The sequence below is a fragment of the Prinia subflava genome, chromosome 1 (genome assembly GCF_021018805.1).
Source record: "Prinia subflava isolate CZ2003 ecotype Zambia chromosome 1, Cam_Psub_1.2, whole genome shotgun sequence".
Classification (NCBI taxonomy): Eukaryota; Metazoa; Chordata; class Aves; order Passeriformes; family Cisticolidae; genus Prinia; species Prinia subflava.
In genome coordinates this window covers 73323277-73342762 of record NC_086247.1, presented here as the reverse complement: position 1 = coordinate 73342762, position 19486 = coordinate 73323277, and the positions used below count along the sequence as shown (strand labels likewise).

Below are 19486 nucleotides of genomic sequence, written 5' to 3'. Positions count from 1 at the left end.
TGCCCTCTAAATTCTTCTCCTGGGAACAGCAGAACTTCCAAGGCTTCCACTCTGAAAGAATTCTGTGTGTTCACTGTCATGCCAGTAACTGTCTGCAGAACTGAAGCTAAAGGGAACTGGCTGGTTGCAAGTGAAGTAGCAAGTGTTCTCTCCCTAGGTGACCAAATTCATGCAAAACTGAAGTCAGTGGGGTTTGGTCTGTGTGAAATGAATTCAGTAACAAAATAAAATTTACTGTAATTGATGCTCTTGTAGACCATTTCAGGAGTGATGGTCAAAAACTACAGGAAGAGAGGCTGTGTTATGCTTTGTCCATTAAATAACAGCCTCTGGCACCTGCTTTGCAAGCCCTTAAGCAGTGCACTGTGTGGAATGCAAGGCTGCTGGTGCCTTTCCATGCATGCTCTGTACTTGAACGGTCTTCTTAGTGGTGTAGCACCTGAACTTTTAATTACATTTAAATAAGAAGAAACAGAACAGGTTTTTTAAGCACAATCAGCATAGGGAAATTGAATAGAAATAGGACTGGAGCAGTTTAAAACTTCTTTTTAAAGGAAAATCATGCCTGCAAATTTCTGCAAGTATTAAGTGCAGAGGAAAGCATTGATTTTTGAGACCTGTTTGGAAATCTGGCTGCAAATATTTTCCTGCATCAATGGAAAGAAATACAAAACTTTCACAGCACAGTCACAAAGTTCTGCCATTGATTTCGTAAACCTAGGGAATAACAGTAATTTTTCTGGGAAAAAAAAAATAGACAGTTCTCTTTCCCTGCAGGAACTTGAAGCGAGGCTCTTCTAATAAAGGTGGACATTAACCACCTGAATGGTTTTCTGGCATCTACAGCTAAGAATTTTGCCATAATTTTAAAATTCAGTTTGAAATTTCCAAGGTACAAGAGAGCAGCCATCAGTAAATATTTAAATATCAGTGAGTATCTGCTTTTAATTACAGACAGCAATGTTTGTGTAGCTCCATTGTAGAAATAATTTAAAAGATCATGTGCTGATACAGCTCCTTGTAAAATCCTTTCATAGCTTTTCTCCTGTAGTGTTACATATAATTTCATGAATTGTTTTAGAAAATAATAAAAATATTTTGGTGTAGCAGATAGCTATATCACTTTCTCAAAAAGTGAGTGACAACTGTAAACTGAATGACTTCACACAAAGGAGAGGCACACCAACATAGCTTGGATAATTAGAGGAATACAAAAGTGTGAATTTGCCCTGGCAGCCTGTATGCAGGCTCAGTGATAAAGCAAGGAGTGTGCCAGAAACAGGGAATGAAAGAAAACCTACCTCCCTTCCCAGCAAGAAGTGAGTTTCTTTGCTGTGGTGTTCTTCTGGGGAGCAGCAAGGCGCTTAATAATCAACCTCTTTGGCCTGCTGTGCATGTGCACTTAATGTATTTTGGTGCATGGGATAAAAACAATGAATTTCTGCAGGCTGCTTAATAAATGCTATTGCTGGAGAAGTGTGCACAGGGCAGTGGAGCTCCTTCCTGCACTGAATGGTTCTGAACCCATCAAGGCATTCCTCTGAAGTGGGCTGGGTCTTGCTTTAGGCCATGTAATGTCTAAAATGAAACCCAAGTGATGCTGCAAGTACTGCTGTGTCCAGGTAGTGCAAATTGTGTCTTGGGCTGGGCTTGGTGTCACTTACCTTTGCCTACTATTGTCCTTGCTGCCAGTGCCACAGGCACACCCCCACCTTCTGGGAGTTCAGCTGAGTCCAAGCTGCCCTTGCTGCTTCCCAGCTCCTGCTCTGGAAGTGGATCTTGGGGTGTTTGTACAGACCCTAATAGCAACACAGTCTGAGGATGTCTCAGGCAGCTTTTCTTCTGCCAAAGTACCCAATTGCATTCCCCACCTCTGGGTTCCCTCCCTTGAGGACTTCGGTTGCTTTTATGGAAATATGGCTGGTGAATGTCATCCAGACAGCACTGTTTTGGTGTCATATGAAGCATTCCCTTCTATAGCACCAAAACTGCTTTTGACTCCTGTAAACTGCTGGGCGAGGTGTTTGATGGTCTTCTGTAACTCACCTGGTTACACAGGTGCTGGCTGTCTACACAGAGTCCATCTTATCAGGATGGTTTCCTATCAAGTCCATCATGAAGGGCACCCACTTCTTGATTAACTTGATTTGAGGTACAAGAAAAAATGAAGGCTCCCTAAGGCCTGGTTTGTTGCTTGTTTATAGACAAACTGTAGGTCAGTCTGGGATTTTTCTATTTTTGCCTGAAACGGGATAAACTTGATGTACAGAGCTGCTGGCAATAGTCAGACATCCTCAGCTGGCTGTAGAAAATCTGCATTTTTGCAGTGCTCTGTGCTTCTGCTGTTTGCTCACTGTGCAGAGGCAGGTAGAGCTGCCCAGGTGATGCTCCCCAAAACGAGCTCCCTGCAGCGTGCTGTGCTCATTTGCCTTTCACCCTCCCCATATGCAAGATCACACACAGAGGGTTCTCACTCCTTGGTGCTTTCATGACATGCGTGCAGAAATGGGAACATGTGAGTTCAGCTGGAACCAACATGACTGTTCTGTGGATATTTACTTTGCTCGTTCTTGCCTAGGGAGGTTGAACAATTTTTACTGGAATCGCTCCTTTCCTAGGTAGTTATTAAAGGTAAAGCGTTAAGCACAGTGTACTGCATCCTTACAGAAGATAGGTTAGCTTAATGAATTAGTCATTAGCCTAAACATTAACATCAAGACCTAAACATATAACAATATTCTTCTTTTGTTTAGTCAAGTGCTTTGTTTATTTGTTTGGGTTTAAGCATTATATTCTCATTGTTAAGTTATTCGGCTTCCCTGTGATTTTCCCTCAATACATGGAATTTTCCAAAGACAACATAAGCATAGAAGAATCAAGTTTTGCATAGTTGAATAGTGATGGAGGATTCTTTCTGTAAGTCAGCTAGGATTAAGTAGAACGGTCGTCTTATTTGTACCTAGAACATTTGAAGTATATACGGGATGCAGTGACTACCAAAAATAAAAGAAGAATAAATAAATCAAGTTATTCTTTCGAGTTTGGATTAAGGGAGGTTCTCAGCTCAGTCATATTTTATGCTAAGATTTTCTAATGCTATACTAATGTAGTTCTGGTTAAAATCCCTTCCTCAAACTCTTAAGGTGGGCTCAGGTTACCATAGTTTAAAACAACTTGATAAAGAATTTTATTGCTCATCTTCCTCAGTCAAAGATTCTAACCTTTGCAGACTTATATAATGAGGCATAGGAATATGCAGAAAAGTGGTGCTAATGCATTTTTCTTTGGAAAAAAATATGAAGCAAAAATACATTTTGCTGAACATGCTGAAAAATTCATTAGGACAATACTTCTGTCAATTTTTTTTTTTTTTTGTCTTTTCATGTATTTGATGTAACTATACAGTCAGTTATACTGATCTCTTGTGAAGCTGGGAAACTCCTGAAAGAAAAGGACAAAAAAAGCGTGCCCTTTTAGTCACTCAAGCAGATTTGGTACAGTCATGTGACAGCCTAAAGGCTTCCTGCACAAACAGGTCAGGTTGCTTCAGTCAAGAATCTTTTTCAGGCCATCATCAGGGGAAGCTTAGTTAAAAAAGGGTAAAAAGGGAAAAAAAAGAATATCTAAATTAAAACTATGGCAAGTTCTAATAAAGTTTTCTAGGGAAACCCTTTGAATGTTTGTTTGCAAGGCTCTGGCGTTGGTTTGCAACCAAAAAATGGCAGTTTCGATATCCAGCTCTACTGGATTGTTAAAAAAGCTAAAGAGCAGTAATTTAACTAAGGAAAGCAGCACTCTTTCCATTCCAGAATAGAGTGATATCTTTGTAGAGCAAATACAACTTTAATAGAGAACCATAGAATCTTTTAGGTTGGAAAAGACCTTTATGACCATCGAGCCCAAGCATTAACCCAACACTGCTGAGTCCACCACTAAACCGTGTCCCCAGGTGTCCATCTGCACATGTTTGAAATACCTCCAGGGATGGGGACTCACCAGTGCCCTGCACAGCCCCTGGTGCATGTTCCACGTGTTGAATAAGGTAGCGCTAGGATGACAGTTCTGATGGTGGATGTGCTATCATGACTCTAAGAGCTACATTATTTATTGAAAGACCATTACGGTGGTGGTGAGGAGAAGCATGACTAGAATTGGAAATGTCAAGATGTAGTGAAAATTCATTGTGATCCTGAGATTAATATGGATACAGTACAGTGTTTCTGTGGAAGCCAGACAAGTGATATTGGGGATTACTACTAATCAACCACAAGTGATTCATTGAGCATAATGAACTTTGTTACATTTTGTACAAGTTTGCTGCTTGAAAAGGGCTAAACTGGAATTCCTGGAAGTGGTAATTCACTGTTTATGCACGACTTGATTTTCTTCTCTAATTTATTTGGATGAGGTGGCAGAGGCTTTTACATCATCGTGTTCTTGCCAGCAACATCTAGTAATTCATTCTGCCAGCAAGAATACCAGCTGAGATATTACATTTTTTTCTGGCTGGTGAGGTGATATCTATCACATAGAAATCTGGATACTGGAAGAGGGACTCTAGAGTGGAAGGCAGTACTATGGATTATGCTAATTACAGAAAGGAAGATTGCTGTCAAGTCCCAGTGTGTCAGATGAAGCTGCAATTATTTAGTAAATCTGAAAATCAGACAAAAGGAATGTAAAATTGGAAAAAGTGTTATTTCAGAAAGAGTCAGTGTCCCTAGTCACCACTAGGACTTCATTTCAAAAGGTAATTTAAATTAAAGTAATTTCATCCAGTTCAGCACTTTGCAGTTATTATTGTTTGTCCAAGGACTCTGGCAACATTACCTTCAATATTGTTAATTTCAGTGGAGTTGAATGCAAGAATTTTAGTTCATTATCTTATCAAAGGACTGGCTTCTTAATCTATGACATCTCACTACAGTGAGTCAATAGAAACCACAGACCGTAGATATTAGGAAATTTCTGATGATGTATAGATTTGAACTTGCCAGATTAACATTTATGATACCAGGTAGAAATGCAAAGTCCTTTTAATGTAAATTAGACAAGTATTCTCTTTTTTTAACACTATCAAATCTGGTAAATAATTGACATGAGTTCTTTACTGAAAAAACAGACCTCCACAAGGAAGCATTTAATTTCATTTACATTACTATTGTTCAGAACATAGATACTAGGAGATATACTGACATATTCTTAAGTGATCCAGTATCTGCTAGGAAAAGGGAAAATAATTAGAGATTTAAATCAAATTTAAATTAGAGATTTAAATCAAATTTAAATCAAAAATTAGAAATTTACTTGTCCAAAAGATCTCAACATCAGAAAATAAAGAAAGAAATATAAAAACAAGTATAATTGTTCGAAAAGTTAAAATAATTTAATGGTTTGGGGTTTTTTTTAACTTATGGATATAACAGATAATGTTGTTCTCCCCTGTAAGTATTTTATAAAAATGTACAGAAAAATCTTTCAGCCATGAGTGTAATAAGTTCACTGTTATCAAAAGACTGGCTAGTACTGAGTAACTTCAATCTTTTTTGTATTCTTGTCATGTGTGAAAGACCCATACTGAAGCATAAACAGAACATGTCTTGGAGGAAAGTGTAATCATTGCCTAATTGAATATACAATTCATTTTATCATTCATTTGAATGTATCTTTCATTTTATTGAAAATAAAACTCTACCTAACCCATCCTCTGGTGTGCATGCTCATTATTTTAAAATTAAGACCTTCTGTTGCTTAAGTGCTTGTACATAGAAGCACAAACACATCTAAATTTACTCTCCTGTGTAGGCCAATTGAATTAACTTAGCTGCACATTTGAATAATATAAAAATGCACATAATGATCAGTAGAGTCAGGAATCATAATTTCTTTCAGAAATCACATGTAACTACTCACTTGAGAATGCAATTTATAATTTTCTCAATAAACGTGGAGAATCAGACAAATGGAAGGATCCAGAAAAGTTGAAGAAAGTTAATGTTTTTGCTTTGAAATGGTGTAGTTTGTATATCAAGACCAAGAGGCCAGTTTCTATATGTATGATTCAAATTACTTGATAAAGAAATACAGATGCTTCCCTCCAGCTGAATGAATGTTGTACAAGTCATTAATTAAAATATAAATAAAATTATGCATTCTAAATATATTTTTTATTCTCAGGTGTATTCTTCTCTTCAGTCAGTTCCTTCAGAATAGATTTATATCTGAATATTCATGGCACACTACAGAACAATTTAATTAAAAATGATCACTTTTTTCTTTCTCTTTCCAGTTCAACAGAAGAGCAATTTCACTGGCAAACACAAGGTAATGTACTTATCTGCATATATGTAGTACTTACATTCTCTCCCAGAAGGATTATTTTTACTTAAAGAAGATGGAGGGGGAAAGCACACTGATGTATGTGGAGGTTTTGTTGGGGGTTTTGTGTGGTTTTTCTTATTGCTAGTGTGTGAAAACTACTTAAAAAGTGACAAGATTTGGCAAAAGTTGTCAGGATTGACAAAAAGTACACTGAAACAAATGTAGGGTTTTGAGAGAGGGCATAGCTAAATAAGTCTCTGGCTTTTTTACTACTAGACCTAAATATTCTCATTTTACTTTTACTAATCCAAGGCCACACTTTCAAAGGATGGCACAATTTTCAGTGGCCAGCATCCTGGGAATGTGTGGCCTCCATTCCTTCATCAGCTGTGAATGCTTAGTCACATATAGCTGGTTTTAGCTTTTGTCTTGTATATGGCTTTACCTTTTTGCCTTCCTTTCACATTTTTGTGTTGTTAATTTCATTACAGATGGTCAGAAGGATATAGAAGATGAACTCACCACTGGTCTGGAGCTGGTGGACTCCTGTATTAGGTCGCTGCAGGAATCAGGGATACTTGACCCACAGGACTATTCAGCCAGTGAAAGTAAGTTGATAGAAATATGCTTTCTAAAACCCAAAATATTGTGCTTTAAAACTGAATGCACATTTTTACATGCTGCTAGTTTTTTGGAGGAAAAATAAGTGCATGAAATATATTTTAAGGAAAATATTTTCTAATTGCAGTGTAGCTGTACTATACTATAAGGTTATGTTACAAAATTTTGGCATCACCACCATAAAGACAACATTCAAACTACATTTTTCACTATCCAAAGGTAATAAAAAGAAACATACAGGGTGGCTGTGAAAAAGTCTGATGTCTCATTGTAACCACTTGGCCATGTAACTGGTAACTCCTTACAAGTAAACTTTTCTTCTGGATACACAGACAGAATTAAGTGAACTTTAAGGGGATGCACAGAACGGCAGCTGTAGCAAGAAAGGTGAAGTCTTTTCTCCAAGGCTGGCTCACTGGTCACATAGCAGCCATTTTGTTTGCAGAACTATGCAGTGAGTGGATGGATTGTTGGCTAGAAACAGCCTCTGGGGAAGTAAATCAAGGCTAAACAACATCAAAAGTGAACAAGGGACACGCCAAGCCATGTGCTTGTAGAGCAGATGTCTACCAACAGTTGTGCTCATGAGTCACACTGAGACTGTTTTCCAGCACGTTAACTGGTCTGTTATCAGATGTAGCACTAGATGCGGAAAAAGAAAGTTAATTCCCTAGTTTCCTTTCTTTTTCCTCAGGCTCCTATCTTATATTCTGTCCCCATCTGCCACACTGTATACCCACATTCACTTCCCTGTAACTACAGCTCCTGGCACTGGCTTTTTTTTAGTATTCCTCTACATCTCCTTCCCTCTTGCTCAGTTGATCCCTGCTACCCAGTACTTTCTGACTGAGTCATGTCTTTGGAGGTGGCTGCCCAAATTCAGCGTTCTTGATATCAAAGGGGGATAATCTCCCCTTCATCTGAAAAGGCTGATGAACTGTGCCAGCCACCTTCTGTGGAGCATCTCTAGCCATGACAAGTCACCACCAGAATGTGGTCATCAGGTGACAAAAGGAAGACTTTGCACACTGGATGTAGAATTTTAATTTGTCAAAACAATTTTCAATATTTTAAAACAAGGTTTGCTGCCCAATTCAAGCTGACAATCCTGGGACTGAATAGAAAACTTTTCGTTTTTCATGTGCACAAGATTTCTGAGCCAAGGGTGTCAGTAACACTTTTGTTACGATTTTGCCTCATCTGAACACAGTCTGTATGATTGACATCTGTTAAAATGTTGCTTGATCTGAACAAAATGGGGAAAACATGATGAAACAATGTAAGCCCTTGTTTTTTTCTTCATTTGGGGGTGAGGAGAAACAAAACAGACTAGCATGATAAGGATTGCCTTCAAAATGTGATTCTATGATAGAAGAATGAAACTGGGTAGACGGTGGAGATTGAGAGCAGAATAGGGCCAGCTTGTATGGAAAATTGAAAGAAACTGTCTTCAGAGGTGGAAACTAAGAAAAAAATAGTGGAGAAAGATGAAGATAGTACATAATAAATAAAGTCTCTGTACATGAAGAAAAGTAATACTAAAGGAATTTCTGGCGAGTATTACAATAACCTAAAGCACAAATAGGAATGCAAGTAGGTAGAAAGAAGGATAAAGAACATGGGCAAATGGAAAACAGTGATGGAAAAGAGGAGCAATAGAGATGAATTTGTAGAGGATCATCAGGAGAGGAACCAAGGTTTGTTGAAGCAGGAGGTCCATACAGAATGTTGAAAGCTGAGTTTGCTTGGCTGGATGATTTGTTTGTGGGAGCAAGAGTTAGGTGCAAAGAGAGGGAACAACAGGGTGATAAGAGTGACAGCCAAGAAAAGGATAAGTGGTATCATTATGGACAGAAGAGTAGTTGTCCTTAAGAAATGTAGGCTTGGAGAGAACAGGCAAATGCATGTGCTCACAAAGGAGCAGGCTTCCCCACAGGGCTGCAAGCTTGATCTTCTGCATTGTCAGGAAATATTTGTAAAGCCTTTTGTCACAGTGCCCTTATTCCTCTGCTCTGGACTCAGCTTGTAATAAAACTAGATTGCTATTTGCCATTTATGGGTTTAATTAAGAATCAGATCTATATGCCAAAGCTAACAGTTGGAGCTCTGCTAATCACTCATAAATACAATTAGGATGTCACATACTGGATTTTTTTTCTGGTTTGGGGATCTTTTTTGAATTTTGAGTAAAATGCTACAAACACATCAGAGGTAAAGTGTTACTGTGTTTTAACAGTCAAAAGTATAAATGTCATTATTGTCCATACACCAGACTTTGAATTTCTTATGAATGCATTAGAAAACAATTATTATTGTGCCCTACTTTGTACATTTTCTGTCCATGCCTCATTTACCCCAAGTTGAAGCTCAAATTGCAACCCCCACACAAGAGGGGAGAGTGCTTCTGACTTCTGTAAGCAATGAGTAGAACACACATACACAATGAAAACAAAAGTTGCATATTTACTTATATTTTTATTGTGTTCCTCCTCTGTGTCCTAAAGTTCTCATGTTATAGTTGTGAAATCATTCAGAGTATTTTCTACTGATTTATAGTTTTAGATGTTCCTAGTTAGGTGGGCTGAGAACAAAACAGTTGTAACACAACACTGTAGGAGAAGTCTCAAGTATTTGAAGCATGATACAAAAAGGAAGTTTAAAGCCCACTCTGAAATGTCTCAAACACAGTATTAGTGTTTCCTAGACACTTCAGTTCTTAATCCTTTCAATCTTGAAACAGGAAATGAGATCTATATAAATGCCTCACTTTACAGGTATTCCAAAAATCACCATTTGAGATGTAGCTGAAGTAAACGTTGAGTGCTGTAGAATTGTCCACCAGGGTGCTATTTTTTTTTCTTTGTATTGAACATTTTTCAATGGCGACCTGATGTGATGCAGTAAAAAACACTGAACCATTTTGGACTGTGTGCACTGGCCATAAGGCAAGGAAGGAGAGGAAGAGTGATGACTCAGAAAAGGCAACTTAGTCTGGCATTTTCTAACTTTTGAGCTCCCAGTCTGACAATTTTAGTTATGTTTACTTCTCTGCAGTTTGACTGCAAAGCTGTATTTTGAGTAACAAGACTGACTCTGAGGAGAGCATTTCCCGCCTTCCATGCCTTTGAAGCAGATTTTTTAAAATCATCGTATAAAAGCCAGCCCAGTGATGTGACCACAGCTTCTATTTCTGAACTGTGTGCATCTAGTCTAATGACTTAATCTATGAGTAGCCCTGCCTTTGTAGAGGATTAGTGTGTCTCTGCTCAGAATCTTTACAATTTGGTTTCATGCACTCTGATTTTCTCAGACTTAGTTTTAAAAAGTCATCTTATAGCAGTCAGCTGTTCTAAATCTCTAAATCCCAACCATCACTTCACATGTGCTATTCCTCTAGCGGCAAATAAAAGCCATGGAAAAAAGGCTAATGGGACAAGTCACATGAAAGGGGCTTACACAGGAGGGGCTTTGTATTGCTAATAGAGATGCTCGCTAATTATCTGTACTGAGACTGAATCAGCAAATCTAAAAAACCTTAAGTATATAAAACTTACTAATTTCGTGAAATGAAAGCATAGTGATCACTGGTTCTAAAGACAACTATTATCAGACAGGCACATTCATAACTGCTTCCTGTGGTTCCTGTGGAGCTAACCCTGGGACAAGGTTATATGCAACCAAAGGGAACTCCTGCACTGTTGCCCACCTTTCTTCTGTCCCAACTCAGTGTAAGTTGTCTTCCTCAAACCATGTGCTTCCAGGTACAACTGACAGACAGAAAGTCAGGAAACTTCCAGGATTATGCAAGAAACTGCATCTGACTGGAGACCTGAGCCTGCATCTCCATGGTCCAGTTCCCCATCCTGCAGTGATTTCTTGTTATCTCTGTGTAGCTCTAGATCTGTCAAGACTATGTCACTCCAGTTTACATCAAACATGCCATGGTTTTGTGGCCTCAGAGGGGCGTTCAGCCTGTCCTGAGTGTTCCTGGGGAGCATCAGCAGAACAACAGTGGTCCACACATCCCCTCAGTCCCCGAGGGAGGGCACACACAGGCTGCTGCTAGTGTCAGTAACCAGTAGCTACAGTGGGTCCAGGGACCAACGTGGACCCTCAGGGTCACCCTGAGGGCACTCAATCCCACCTCCTCCCTGCTCTGCATTGCTGTAACACCCAGCTTGCCTGGCTGCTCTTCTCTGAAAATATTTATTCCTTCTGCCATGATGTTTTTTCTAATGGGAACTCAAAAATACTGCTTTTGCACAAATGAAGATGAGTAACTGTCACCTTAAATGGGGTCAGGGGAAAGACCAGATGTGTGAGAGCCAATGTAATCACGTAAAAGATGCTGGAAATAAGTCATGGAAGAGGGATGGGAATGCACAGTAAGTGTAGGACATGAAATCACTGGGTGAGGAAACATGGGCAGGGGAATGAAATTTAGTTCATGACAGAGATAATATTAGGGATGTTTCAGGAGACACAACAGCACTAAACAGTGAATGTAGCTTAGGAAAGGTATTTTCATGGCAGAATGGTTAATTTAGTTAGGAAAGGTATGTGAAAATAAATTTTGAGAGGGCTGAATATGTACTGTGGAGACCAAAAATTAATATTTCTGACTAGAAATCTTGGAAAAATGCAAGATAAAAGAAGCAAGACATTATTTCCTCCCCTTCCCATCACTGCACCACTGTCTTAAAATCACATAGTTACTTCAGATCCATTCCTTTTACTACCTTGTCAATGCACCTGCTTTTTTGTTTCTGTTTTGATTTCTTTTTCCTTTTTTTCCACTCACATTATGTGTAAGAACAATTGAAAAGCTGGAAAGCTGCATGGAAGGAAGGAGAGTAAACACAGATATACAACTGTTGGAGTTAAGAAGATTGGTTGCTGAGGACATTTGTCATTAAGGTTTGATAAGGTTGCAGTCTGGCCTGCAGGTGGATGGGAAAGGTCCTGATGAACTGCCTGAGGCCCCCAGATATCCATCCTCTGTGACAGAGAAACTGGAGTCCTCTAAGCAGTTGTTAAGACCAAACAACCTTTTCCTGATGATGTTCATAAATTTACAGGTGGGTAGTGTAAGGTAAAAGTGGAATAAGAGGAAAAGTTGGTTCTGTATTTCTTTCCCTTGTATTAGTTTCTCTGCCCCCTGTTCCTATGGGTCATTAGCATGCCACGTTAGAGGATTGACATGACACTGTCATCAAAACAATTTCTGAGATAATTAGTTGAAGCTCAAAGAGTCTTTACAGAATATGTTGCATCCTTACAGGCTACAGGTAGTGTTTTTTCCTTCTGTCATGGCATTAGCAAAGGGAGGGTTAGAAGACTTCTAAGATTACTGAGCAAATCCATTGGCACTTTCTTCCTAACTTAAACCACAGGCTCAAATGTCTGCTAATACCAAAGTCTCTAATTTTAATTTAAGATATCTGTTCTTAAATCTTCCATGCTTTTTCCTTTGCTTCAGCCTCCACAAAATGACCATAAGACTGGTCTTTAAAGGATTATGGGGCAGATTTACGGAGCTTTTGGTGTTTACGTTTCTAACTGAAACAGAGTAATTTCATTGTTTTTCACTTGCTTCATCACTTCTTGTGGCAACTTTCCTTGTTTGCTCTCTAAATCGACAGCACAGACTGTAGGAACAGAGCTCTTGTTGACATGGATCAGAACACTTTCTGGATAGTTCTCCCAATTGTCCTGGTAGTTTTTAAATGCTTATTTTTAATGTAATTTTTTGTTGGTGTTTTTGGTTTTGTTTGTTTGTTTTTTTGTTTTGTTGGGTTTTTTTTTAAGAACAGTCAGTTTCTATTAGGATTGCAGTTTTTTCCACACAACACTGCCAGTACTCCAGATAATTTTTTTCCCCCACATTTTCTGGATATATATTTTTATGTATGTCTGTGACCCTGTTGTCCTGGTGCTCAGGATTAATTGCAGAATCCAGAGCACTGATAAGGGAATAAATACAATGTAGATTTCATATTATCATCTTCTTGGCTAAGGCCCTTTCATAATGCACTCCACAGAGGCTACATATTGACAGAAATGCAGGCAATTAAGGATGTCCAGGTTCTTCTGGGGAAGAAAAAGCATGGCTTACCACTCTGGTCTCAGTCCCGCAATGTATTTACTCTTTTAGTCATTCAAAACTATTTGCCCGAAATGCAGCACAAATAGGTAGGTAGCATTACCATTTAGATGCTGGGGGTTTTTGCCTCTGAAGAATGAGTTATGTTATAAGAACATTTTACCACATGAAATGATATACAGATGTTGCATTAGACAGATGTGGGTTTCACTTAAAACCCCTGTATAATTGTGAGGCTGGAAAGGCAGGCTAAACTCTTTATTCTCTTAATTCATTTTTGTTTCAGCAATTTTTTGTAATAAGAGAGATCCTCCTTACCCAGTGGGAAAGCAGATGTCCCAGCTTGAAAAAAGCACTCCTTGTTCACCCTGTATTATTTTCAGCCTTTATCAGCTGCTTTTATCATATATACTAAAAATGGATTGAAACAAAAAGACACTATTTACACAATGAATGTGTAAAAGGATGTGTGTTTATGTGTTTTCCATCTCATAGCTCTTGCTTTGTGAAATTGCCACCTGTCAGATGGCTGGACATGCTCAGTGCGATGAAATTTGGCAACAGTGGCCCTCACAGGTTTTTGATAGATGAAGTTATTTCCATTTCATCATCTACTCTGAGAGCCCCGGTGATGCAGATTAGTCATTCTTTGTGCACACAAAAGAAGGTGTTCCTGTGGGATCTCCTGGTAAACTGAAAAACCCCTAGGAAGTGTGCATGCCCCTCCTCCATTTCAGGATCAGAGTCTTTCGAGCAGCAGTGTCAGAAGTGCCTGACACGGGGTACATTATCTTTGTGTCTGCTGCATTAATGCAGACCTGGCAGTGTCTGACTCAACAGTTCATAGATCCAGATACATCTCTCAGAGTATGCAGTCTGAGGAAATTTTGATTTACTGCATAAACTTTTGTCAGTATTGTAATATATTTAGGGTAAATATTTATGGTTGGACGTTTTGGGTGCCTCTCTTCACTCCATTCATCTCTTCTAAAACAAGCCTTTGGCCAATCTCTGCTTCAAAATTTGGGGTTTTAAAATCACCTTTGCCCAATTTGTAATGGAGTAAATCTCTGAAAGGAGGACACCGCTTTTCAAAGGGTGATTTCACAGTTGTTCATTGTATGTTCTCACAGAGAAAGTTGTAAAGGAATCATCTCAACTGTGAGTCAAATTCAGTCTTTTGAAGTAGTTGTTAAATATGTAGATTTCTCAGTAATGGGGATAAGATGTTGTTTCCTTTACCCATCTCCTCTCTCTGGCCCTAGTCACCCTAAGTATGAGCATGAAATAACTATTAAGTCATTTAACATTGCAATTGCCACTGGCTGAACACAGAGACCTGCTTTCCAGAGGCAATCCTTAGCAGGAGATGAATGTCTCTACAAAATAGCTGACCATGAAAAGCTTCTTTAGATTCATTACATTAGGATTTGATGAAATGAAGCTGGCTCTAGTGCTGCTGAGAGCCAGCTCTTACACATCAGCATCAGTGTTTACAGCCATCGGTACTAAACATCCTAAGCTTGGACTCTGCTGTTTTCATTCTCTGCCACAGGCAGAGCTCAAAGGCATTGAGAATAGCACCAAGAAGAGATGCAGCTCAAACACTGCATGCAGTACTCTGTCACCTCTGCCCTTCTGGGTATCAGGATGGTATAACAGGCACATCTTTGTTGCTGACATATCACATCTTGGTAAATTCATGTCACTGTTCTTACTTTAAGAGCATGAGTGAAGTTTTCCTTTTGGCCACTTCCCTTATGTAGGCAGGATACTTAGGAGCAGGATACTTACCAACTTAGTAGCAGAGTCACCACCAGGGATCTCTGACAGACTTTGGTATCTACTTCAGGATGGACTCAGGTCCAGCTGATCTTGTTACTCTTTGGATTGCTACCTGTCTTCAAGTTCATGTGTGGCTGTTGTAAGCAGGAAACCTGGTGAAGTCGGAATGAACCATCAGTGTTCATTCAGGGAAGCAGTTCATGGTTTCCCTGGTTTCCCCAGGGGTGGCACAGAAGTTGCTGTGGGCACCCTCCTGTGCAGGGCTTCATTGTCTCAATTCTTCTGCAGCCCTCCTGTAGATTGGTAGGTGCCTGGGTGAGTTTATAGGCTTCTAGGGGGAAGGCACTAGAAGCCACTGGCAAAGTGCTGTTCAACAGTACATGCCCTTATCGTTGGACCTAAACTTCTGCAGGCTGCCTGTTGCAATTTCCTCTTCTCAGGAAGTTCTTCAGCTGGAGATTCACACCGTCTAAATAAATATCTAGCCTTCTCCCTTCCTGCGCTCTCTTGCCTTTTCTTAGTGCCCCATCTTTCCCTAAACCAATCATTTCTGTCTTACCACTTCCTTGTCTTTTGCATCCTTTCTTGTCTCAATTCCCATCTTTTCTTTTATCTAATTCCTTTATCTTTTATTTCATCATTTATTACATGGCATGGAATAAAGCCTTAGTGCTTGTTCCCAAAACAGATGATCATTCATCCCCAGAGACAAAAAAAAATAATCCATTAGAACCCCCCAAAACCCACATGCATTTTCTGCATATAAGTGACCTTGCTATCCTGACTTTTCGCATGCTTTCCCATTAACTAGCAGCAAACCCAGACTGTGCATTGTTGTGTCATGTTGGGAGTCCAGAGGTAACACTATGAGAACACTGCAAATAAGGAATTTCTAATTTCCCTCAATTTCTGCACAGCAGCCTACAGGCTGAATTTTACTTTCAATGTGCCATGACCTGTAACATGGATTTTCTTGGAGTTTACTTATATCTGCAAGATGAAATGTTTCATATATAAATTTTGTACTGATATCACAATATTACTTCATATCTCTGAACTTCTCCTGTGATGAATCTGATTTTGGTATCTGGTGTCATTTAATGCTGTGCAACTGACTTAAAATACAACACCTCACAATCTAGCTTTAGTACTGTAGTACAAAATAGTGAAAAAAAAAAGCCCAAAACAGTAGCAGCAGGTAAAGCATACATGGAGGGGGGAAATGGAAAGATGAGAGTTAAGACCAGGACAGCTGGAACAATTAGTAGCAATATCAAAGATGGATAGGAGGTAATGATCAGCTTGTAATGCTTGGTCTGTGTCAAACACAAATCCTTTACAGGCAACCAGGTGTTCCCTCACCCACTGCAGGCAGCAGCTACTGAAAGTCGTTAGGAAATGACAGTGACTTATAGAAGCATCTGTAGGCGCAGAACAAAGAAAGGCTTTTGGCACCCGAACCTACAGCGCAAAAGAACATCAGTAAATATTGTGCCTGTAGTATGGGCCAGGAAACAAATGCACCCACATCCCCACGACAGACTGATAAAGCACTCACCCTGCTCCTGCCTCGGTGGCACAGTCAGGAGTGCCAAGAGCCACATCATTCTGGGATCTGCCGCTGCCAGCTTGTGAGCATAAGCACTGTGGAGATGCAGCCCTGGAAAAAGAGGTAGTTGGCTTGTTAGCCTATGTAAAATGATCTATGTGGAAGAGAAAATTTTGGCAGGTATGGATTTGGGCTTGATTTCTGTTGTGCTACATGCAGTTTACACAGCTCTCAATCAAGCAGGATTTTTGTGACTTCTGCGGTAATGCAGATTAGGGAGCTGCTTCCATTTTTTCCATTCTGGCCTTATAAATGGAGAAATGCATCTCTCAGGACAGTGTGAGAGCAGAGAGCAGTTCACATTTATGTGGACACAGAGGGAGAAAGCAGAAGGGTATACTTTCTGGTTTATGGCAGAGGAGGTTTTGGCAGATGAAAAAGATTGTAATAAAATTTTGACCTTTTTGACTTACTTTTTAATTGACTTCTGAGGCAGAGCTAAACACATTCTGAACTGGCTCACCTCAGAGACCAAATAGTCATTTTCTTTTGTGGACAGAAAAGATTCAGGACTTAAGCCTATCAAAGGTCTGGAAAAAAGTGGAGTTCTACTTTGCACAAGAAGAGGAAACCTGTTTTGTGCCAGTAGTTAAGTTCATAGAACAACATATAGCATAATAGATCTGCTGATGTCTTTCGTATTAGATCCATATATCTGTGAGGGGTTTTATAGGCTTTTATAATCAGAAGCTGTTGGGCACTGATTTTTTTTCAGCGGTCCAATTTAGGTCTATCAGAGGAGATTTGTCTGTTTGATTTTTTTTTCTGATAATGCATTCAGCTTCCATGTGCATCATATTTGTGTGATGTCTATAAACATCTGATTTTATTTCCTAGTAATAAAAAGGGAACACATTAGTTTAGTACTATTGATAGCAATTTTAGGCTGTGCTAGGCACAGAGGGTGACTAGAAACACTTGATGTTCACAGCTGGTTTTCACAGGTATAAAACACTTCAAAAATTGGGATTTAATAATGCAAAGTATGTTCATAACATAGATCTTTTTTTTTTTCTGTAAACAAAGTCCACACACAATTTTAAATATAGTGATTCCTTTACAAATGTGGGACTGATAATGAAAACACAAATAGAAAATAACTTTTTTGAATGTCAAAACCCAGTGTTTCTCAAGTGGAAACATGGCAATTCCTTCTTTATTGGAGCTTCCTGTCTGTGTTGCAACGTGCAGCGCCTCCTCCTGTATGAAAATTTCCTCTTCTGCTCACATTCACAAATGTATCTAATCCCAATTAGGAGCCCTGTTCAGGTGCTGTTCTCCTGTGGTTCCACAGTGATATTTTAATAGAGAGCAAGCTTCTGTTACAGTGGAGTGTTGCAAAGTTTCACAAAAGCAGCATCAGAAAGGCTCAAGGATATTATTTTCCTCTTTGTGTCTTCTGTAATGCAGAAACGTAATTGAGTTATCATCCTTGCCGCCCATCTTGTTCTTGTGCTGTGTCTATTGCTCCAATAAAGCTCATTGTCCTAATGGCCAATGATAAATTATCTTGTTCTGAGACTATCTGATTTTGATATCTGCAGGGTTTAACAAGTAATTTCATAAAATACGATTAATCCTCTACCAGAAAAAAATTTGTTTTAATCTTGGGGTCAATTAAAAACTCTCATTAGTAGGGTTATCCTTGGTTTTAAACTCAGTTGAGGATAGATTTTCTATTAAAACAAAACAAACAAACAGAAGAAAAACAAAGACAAGGCCAGCTTCTGTATTCTGAGCTTAAATATGTATAAACCTACTCTTGCTTAGTTCATGTATTTCAGTCCTGGTCTCCAGCATCTTCGATAATTTCTCTCATTAGTAATGGAATTCCTGATTTTTCCTGCTGTCAAACATTACCCAGTATTGCTTATGAAAGAAGATTTGGCTGGTTTTACATTTCATACAAATATCTGGAGTAATGTGATGAATGATATGGTATAAAAAGCAAAATCTGAGTAGTTAACACTGAAGTTACCCTATTAAGTCGGGATTACTTAGGCTTTGCTATGTTACCTTATTCCATGAGGTTAAAAAAAATCTTCCAGGAATCAAAAAAGAAATATTTACTGTTGGGATGGAATGCAAACTTACTTTTTCTCTATGCCTTTCAAGTCCTATATTTTTCTACTACTTCTTGTGGACATTTACGGGGCTTTGCTATCCCTTGGAGTAGAGATTTATTATTTCAAATCTGAGAAGATGCCTCTGTTTTCTTCTTACAGTGTTGGCAGAAGTGTTACCTTGTGTAAAAAGCATAAGATAATCAGCATCTAATGAAACTAGTTTCTATTTCTAGTTCACTTACTCTTGAAATAAAGTGTTCTTCATCTTTCTTTCCAATATTAATTAGGTCAGAAGGAGAGTTTGAAGGAATATCCTTTTATTGTTCACTTATATAATCAGGTATCAGCCTAGTTTTTGCATCATTTCTCCAGATATATATCATTTATAGAATTCTTGGATGAAAATGAACTTATTCCACAGTTGTGAATGCATTCCACAAAATCCTATTTTCCAGTACCTAAGAATACATTCTATAGCAGTACTAAAGCCCTTTTCTGTATTTGTAGGTAGAACATAGCCCTCTTAATGCCGGTAGAGCATGGCATTGCATATAAATTACTTTCCTTTTCTGTAAAACAAGTTTGTGTTCAGTGTACTCATTTAAGAATTGCTGCCTCTCATCTAAAGAGATGTGTTTGGTTTATAACAAGGGAGCTGCTTGTGACTAGGCATTTAAAGTATTTCCATTTATTTCTTCATTTTAAGTATGCAGTTGGTGTCCCTCCCCCTGCCTTTTTTTGCCCTTCAACTTTCTTCATTTCTAGGGTATGGTAATGCAGCCTCAGCATTTTTTCTTGTAATACAAAACTACTGATACATTTAATATTTAATACCTCCAAGAAGGTAGATGTTGAAATATTTTCCTAGACCTGTTCTAGTTCTAGTTTAAGATTTGGAGGGAGAATGGGTGCCATGCCTATTACTGTTGTTATAGGAGAGCTGCTTGTTATCTTCTATTTGAGGTAAGACTAACAGGTCTT

At 38.8% G+C, this 19486-nt stretch overlaps 1 protein-coding gene and 1 long non-coding RNA gene across 11 annotated transcripts in view; one reads left to right on the top strand and one right to left on the bottom strand.

Moving 5' to 3' along the window:
* The window catches only part of CTNND2 (catenin delta 2), a 640487-nt gene that overhangs the window by 332421 nt on the left and 288580 nt on the right, over window positions 1–19486 (top strand). For all 10 annotated transcript variants that reach the window (XR_010080727.1, XM_063400030.1, XM_063400087.1 and 7 more), the window contains 2 exons: window positions 6290–6324; window positions 6813–6929. Coding sequence is in view for 9 of the 10 variants with exons in the window: in XM_063400030.1 (XP_063256100.1) it covers window positions 6290–6324; window positions 6813–6929 (152 nt within the window). In the remaining variant the exon portion in view is untranslated. The remainder of the gene's footprint in view (window positions 1–6289; window positions 6325–6812; window positions 6930–19486) is intronic.
* The window catches only part of LOC134551973 (uncharacterized), a 48258-nt gene that overhangs the window by 7496 nt on the left and 21276 nt on the right, over window positions 1–19486 (bottom strand). The window contains exon 2 of the long non-coding RNA XR_010080731.1: window positions 16389–16490. This is a non-coding gene — a long non-coding RNA (uncharacterized LOC134551973). The remainder of the gene's footprint in view (window positions 1–16388; window positions 16491–19486) is intronic.